We start from the raw sequence: 7,147 nt of genomic DNA, 5'->3' as shown, positions 1-7,147 counted from the left end.
GGTTAGTTGGTCTTGTACGAGTTCGTAAGGTACTTTTGGTTTACGTTGTATGTTTTTTCGGTTAATTTTCTTTAGTTTACTAAGAAGGCGTTTAAAATTATGATTTAAAAAATGATGTATGCATATAATAAAAAGTTTGCAACTCTACATAACTTAGAACAGAATTATTCACCAGTTAATGAAAATGCTTAGAGATACAGGTATCACATAAGATAAGATTTTTTAATTAATAAGAAATATGTTTGGTATTATAAGAAGAAAAAGTCTTAACATGTAAAAATCATTTATAAATAGGCATAGTTTTGCTGCTCATAAAATATCTTGTGAAATTTTGGAAAGAGCATATAAGTGGAATAAATGGATCTATTTGGCCCATATAGGCTATATATTATACAATTATGTAGAGTAAGGTGTGTATATAAACTCCATCTCCTATATCAAACCATGATTTATAAAATGTTCACTCAGTCTCTTAAACTTTCTTCAATGTCACATGCTCTACCACACTTGGAAGTAATCTGTTCCATAAAGCAACACAGTCTTCTCTGAGTTTTCCCTTATCATAAGTGTATATGTGTGTATCCTTTAGTTTTACTGCATGCAGAATAGTTTTTTTATGAAAATATCACCTGGATTTATGGCTTCTAAGCCTATTATCATCTTAAACCTCAATCATGTCCCCTTGAGAATTTCTACTCTGGCAATGCAAGTCGAGATATTTTGGTCTATTCTCTCGGTCTAGAATCATTGAATCCTCCAATCCATAAGACATTCACAAACAACTCGATATCCTATCTTAAGTAAGTTGACCTGAACTGACCAAAGTATTCTGAAGAAGTCTAACCTGTACTTGTACATCATATGAAAGGCCTTGGAGATTGGTAATAGCTATTATAAACCATTTTTTTTTTCATCAAATTCATTTAATTCTTCCCATCAATGCTATATGAATAATTACTGTTATAATAACTATTACACGTAACATTATTAGCAAAAATATCACAAACATCTTTAAGTTTAACACTTCTTATTTAAAAAACAAACAAAAAAAAAACAAATTTCAAGAGTTGGCATAAAATGTATTTTAATAATATATAGTTGAGTTAGGTGAAATGATAGTCAACTGATGAACATCTTCAGTACATTTCAAAAATGCATCTGCAAACTTAGCCTGTTTATTGGTTACTTTAATATCAGCATTGTTAATGAAAATAAGTAATGACAAAGGATGTGGATGACTTCCTGATACACAGATTTTGGGCAAAGAACCTAGAACAAAATCCTGATGTACATCAGTTGTAGTATTAATCCATTGTGACTTCACACAATTAATGAAAAAATTTCTGCATTCTACCTTCCAACTAATTCAATCCATTTAACTGGCTTATCTCCTACTTCAACAGTTGCAGTCATCTTAAGATGTCTTTAATGAAGTACCTTATCAAGTCTTCTGAAAGCCCATATATAGGTTTGCTTAATGTAATATTTTCTAATAAAGTTAGGAAATTTGTAAACTATCATTCTTTCTAAATTCATGCTTACTATCCATGATATGAAATTTCTCTATATGTAGGGTCTCTAATCATTGGCTAGTAATTTATCAACCACTGAAGTAAGATTAATTGGCCAATAATTATTTGGACAGTGTTTATCCTCCTACTCCAAAATCAATAACTTTAGCTGATCTCCAAGCTTTCAGCACCTTGCCCCATTAATGGATTAATTAAGAACTAAGATTAATGTTTTACTATAACTACTCTTTTGTTTCCTTTATTATTCTAGGATAAATATTCTCTTATGTGGGCTCCTTTTTTCCAACCTTGTATCTTACCACCTCCTCACTTTCTTCAAGGATATCAGAATCTTCCATATTGGGGGAGGGGACTGCTATTCTCAGCAATCTCATAATCATCTGTCAAAACATCTGATCTTCATTTTTAAATGTTAAACTTCCATTCTCATGTTTTGTTTACTTTTATCATACTTAAAACATATTTTACTATTAATGTTAACATTTTATGCCAACTCTTTTTTTGTATGCTTTTTGACCATTTATCTAGTACTTTTAGTAAAGGCCTCTAAATTTTTTTATTCAACAAATCTGTTTTAATATTTTTAAATCTATAGTGTTTTCCCTTAATTTTCAGTTTGATTTCTTTTGTAAGTCTTTTGGGCTTAAATTTGGCACTTGTTCTTGTTTTCACAACTTAAACATACATGCTTTGTATTTGTAATAATTAGACCCTAAAGGCTATCACAGCCTGTTCCAATTTATCCAAGTTATGTTGATAGATACTGAGTTTACTGCTCATTCCTTTTCAATGATATCTAAACTTCATGTTCTCCAGCATCTAAGATATTAAGTAATTCATACTTGCATTTAACAATGTTTTTTTAGCCGTCAGTGATGATGGAATAAGTGTATTCCAAAACATTTGAGGACTTGTGCAATGATTTTTTTTTATTCTTTACAAACACACTTGTCTTAATCATGTAAGAGGAATAATGTAAATTATATTGGTTTAAAAATTCAAGTTTTTATATAAAAGCTCTCATCACTTTTTTTTTTTTTTTCATAGGGTCTTACTTCACAACAATCCAGGGAAGTTTATGAACGGGATGGTCCTAATGCTCTTAGCCCACCCAGAACAACTCCTGAATGGTTAAAGTTCTGTAAGCAACTCTTTGGTGGGTTTGCCATGTTGTTATGGATAGGTGCCATTTTATGCTTTATTGCATATTCAATTCAAGCAGGTACCTATGAGGAACCACCTGATGATAATGTAAGTATTGCAATTGTAAAAACTTCTTTGCTTTGAATTGGAGATCACTTTCATTCTAAGATTAGATGACCACTTTTTATTGATACTTTCACTTACCTCAAATCTCAAAATTATGAAAATATTAAACAATTTTCTTATTTGCTCTGGCTCACGTTGAATGTAATAGTGACAAAACTGAATAATTTATTTTGTTAGAATCATTTTCATAGTGTCTGGTTTAATGTATAGAAACACTTTGCTTGACCACTTAGATGTAAGAGTTTCTCATAAGAGTAGGAGAAGTATGAAAAAAATCAAAGGATCATGAGAACCTTGTATAGAATTTTTATAATATTTGAAGTTACTGACAAAATTACTCAAAATCCAAACCGTCATTGACAATGATGCTTTAGATTCTTTTGTTTTACTTTTTTGTAAGCTATAAGATTAGAAGGTTAAACTTGTAAGATAATTTTCTTCATGGAAAACATTAGAACTTTATTTAATAATCTTGTTTTTGAAAAAAAAAAAATGAGATTTGCTAACTTGAAGTAAGTCTTGTGTATAGAAAATGCAGCGAAATGTTAGTAGAGGGTCAAGATAGCTAGTTATTATAATAAAAATCATACAATACTACAGGTGGTTTATTTTTCCACATTCATTTTAATATAATATAGTCCATTATGGACTTCAAATTGGAGATCTATAAAAATAGCATTTCAGATCTATCATTGTCACAGGTCACTGCATAGGATTAATTAAAAGGAATCTGAAAAAAAAAGCTCCATTCTATAAATTCTATAATTAAAATTTGGTATATTGGCTTTATTTCTCTGCCAACATTTGATATTTAACATAGTAACAGTAGGTAAGTTTTTCTTTACAAATTGACAAGTATGAGTTGTCTTAAAGAAGAGATGGTAATAAATTAAGCATTGATGAAGTTGAACCCCCCTTTTAGAAGAAAAAGGTTGGAGACAGCTTGAAAGAAGCTTTATTACAAGTGACAAATGTACATTATTTTCACAAGCTTTTGTCATCATTTATTTAACTTGAGTATATTTAGTTTTTATTTATTGTAAATGTATGACTATATTTGTGAAAATAATATATAATAAATTCAACTTATTCTAATTATTTTGCTTCATAAAGTATAGCTGAAAGCTGGTACACAAGTAATAATCCTCATTGGAAAATGTGGGAAGTTTTTTCTTCTTCTTCTTCTTCTTATTTCAAAGATTTGAAGCTGGAGTTTTAAAAAAATTATTGATATATGTAGTTTAACATATTTTGTACTTATTTCTCTTGAAACTGAAGAGTTTGATTTATAATCTGATTTATATTTTGTTTTCTTTATAAAGTTATATTTAGGTATTGTATTAGCTGCTGTGGTAATTGTTACTGGATGTTTCTCATATTATCAAGAAGCCCGTAGCTCTAGGATTATGGAATCTTTCAAAAGCATGGTACCTCAAGTAAGTATGCATCTCCTTTTTTTTACTTAATGAAATATGATTTTAACACTTTCATGATGGACATCCTTTACTGTGCATGACACAAGATTTTAGTATCTTACATCCAAAATTTTATTAAACTACTTTTGTTCATGTTATACCCATAAATATGCCATAAACACTTAGCTAATAATCCATATTTTAATAGTATATAAGTTTTAAGTTCTTAATTTTATAAGGAAATATTTAACGAAAATTCTGAACTTCCCATAGTGTTTCACACGTAACACATTTTCTCTAGGCATTTTTTCTTCTCTATCTTATCCATCACCCCTGCAAAATGTACAAAATTAAATGTAAATTGCTCCCATAATTTTGTATGACTGCAGAGCTATGAAATAGAAAATCACACCTACCTGTCACATCCTCTCTTTCAGGCTTTGTTAATAGTTCTCTTTTACATTTAATTATATATTACCTATAACCAATAGAAAGTCAAGGTTTTCATCTATCAAACGACGTGTTGTATAACATTGTGTTCTGAATAGATAAGCATCAGTTTCATTCAGAGTACAAGCTTCATTCCCATGAGGAAAGCTAACAACTAGCCTGAATAAATTTGTAACAGCTCTTGTTGTGTAGTTAGAAACCCAGAAAAATTGAGAGTTAAGGGAAATTATCTACTTTTTGCATGTGGTTAGTCTATGTTCTTCAGTGCATTATTTAATTGAATAAAAACTTTAGTGCATTAGTACCATTAGTATAAAAACTAGGATTAAGTTTCCGCGACAATCGACAGCAATAAAAAAGAAGATTGGGTAAGTACTTTATTTCTTTTTTCGTGTTTATTCTTTATTTATTATTATAAAAGTAATTAAATTGTAAAAATATGGATATTTTTAGGTTAGTTAAGATTAGATTAGGTAAAATAGATAATAATAATAATATAATGAAAAAAACATTTCATGAGGCACACATGTGACCAGCTCATGGTAGCCAATGGTATAGTATGTGATAAAGATGCAATTATACTATATTAGGTGCTACTTGCGCATGAATGTTCGGAGAGGAAAAAACAAAATAATCATTTGAATTTAATTTTTTAATTTGATCCTTTCTTTATTTATTCTAAGTGCTGTCTATTCTATGATAGTGAGTTGGGGTATATCAGAATTTCATGCTTAGAAAACCATTATAAGGTTACTTTTATATATTTGATAGAAGAATGTGCCATACAACCAATGCCTTCATGTAGACCACCAATTTCAGCATCTTATAATTCTAGCTAACAGCCTTTATTTAAACTAAACAACCTGAAATACATTTTCAAAAATATATGAGGAAAACAACCAAGCATCATGTACTTCTCTGGTAAAATATTTAAACATGTCATCAACAAACTGTTTTAAACATCTTGGCTTTAAAGAACCATACAAAATGGTTACTCTTAGACAACCAAAAACTAAAAACAATCTAGAAATCTGAGCTACTGATCAGGGTTGTAGAACTATCCAGTACAACTATGAAAAGCCAACTAACACATTTTGATTACATCCTACTGTTCAACTAAGATACAAATGATTAGCAAGGTCAAGCTCACAGATCAATTTATTTAAAGAAGAGTAAGAATTTAGGACAAGTTGGTTGGGACAATTGGCCTCATTTGAGTTACTGTTCTGATACAAATAAAGTTTGCTGTGTTTGTTTTGTATTAAATTGGTAAATGTTTACTTTAAATATGGACAAAAATGGTTTTGTTAAAATTAAAGTATTCTGTCATGAAATATATTATTGTTAGGTCTCTGTATGTTTGCTTGTTAATTCTTACAAGATACAAGTCCTTTCTTTATAAAACTTGTTTATTCTTCCTCAATACAACTTTGTAATGTACAGTTACACACACTATAGTTCACAACCATTCACTCACTTTCTATTGCGCTTAGACTTAATTGTCCGTCCCCGCAAACTATAGTTCCAAACTCTGTGTCTGCTATCCTCAGTTCCCGCCGATCGTAACCGCTGTCTTTCTTTCCCTCTGCCTGCTTCATCTCCGCTACGTTTCTGTCTTTGTCTCCACTATTGCTTCGACTCCGTCTGTCTCTCTCACTGTCTGGCAAACTTATATACGATAATACTGCCTGTTCTAGAAACTTCTAAGACTCAACACGTGCTACCAAATAGAGTTTCTTCTTCGACAGTGGCTTTTTCAGGTGACACGTCTTCAGCAGTGTCATTTGTTCCATTGTTCACTTCATCCCAACTGAAATGTCCTGGACCATGATAACGCCAAAGCCTGTTGGCATGCACCACCTTTGGCTTACCTCGCTGACCACATTTTATATGGAAAGTCACGTCTGAGAGACGATCCACTATGTCATATGGGCCTTCCCATGGAGAAGACAACTTAGGAGACTTCCCTTTGGTCTTCCTGGGATTATACAACCACAATTTTGTCTCCTGGTACAAACCTAACTTCAGTAGATCTCTTATCATAAGTTAACTTCATCGAATCAGCAGACGTTTTCAAGTTTGAACACACTTGATGGTGAATATCATCCACCCTTTCCGATAACACTTTCACAAACTCTGACACATTCTCAGGCAACTCTTCATAAGGTGGGCGTCCTGTTAACAGATCCACTGGCAACCGAAGTTCCCGACCAAACATCAACTTTGCTGGAGTGTATCCAGTGGTTTCATGCTCTGCTGTCCTATAAGCCATCAGCAGTGGAGGTAGTAAGACATCTCAGTCATCTTGGCAACTATTACAAAACTTTGCCAATTCCTGTCCCAGTTGTACTTTTCTACCATCCCATCAGACTGTGGGTGAAGTGGCGTTGTCCTGGTCTTTCGGATGCCAAACAACTTGCAGCATTCTTGGAACACAGCCGATTTGAAGTTGCAGCCTTCATCTGAATGCAGTTCGTATGG

The 7,147-nt window shown here is 31.6% G+C and overlaps 1 protein-coding gene across 1 annotated transcript in view; it reads left to right on the top strand.

The window, feature by feature from the left end:
• The window catches only part of LOC106461160 (sodium/potassium-transporting ATPase subunit alpha-like), a 16,358-nt gene extending 12,091 nt beyond the window's left edge, over nucleotides 1–4,267 (top strand). Inside the window, exons 4-5 of the mRNA XM_013920954.2 lie at nucleotides 2,580–2,783; nucleotides 4,124–4,267. Of these exons, the coding sequence (XP_013776408.1) occupies nucleotides 2,580–2,783; nucleotides 4,124–4,267 (348 nt within the window). The remainder of the gene's footprint in view (nucleotides 1–2,579; nucleotides 2,784–4,123) is intronic.
• Nucleotides 4,268–7,147: the final 2,880 nt, after the last annotated feature.

Source organism: Limulus polyphemus, unplaced genomic scaffold, assembly GCF_000517525.1.
Source record: "Limulus polyphemus unplaced genomic scaffold, Limulus_polyphemus-2.1.2 Scaffold907, whole genome shotgun sequence".
Taxonomy (NCBI): domain Eukaryota; kingdom Metazoa; phylum Arthropoda; class Merostomata; order Xiphosura; family Limulidae; genus Limulus; species Limulus polyphemus.
This window is presented reverse-complemented; position numbering and strand designations above follow the sequence as displayed.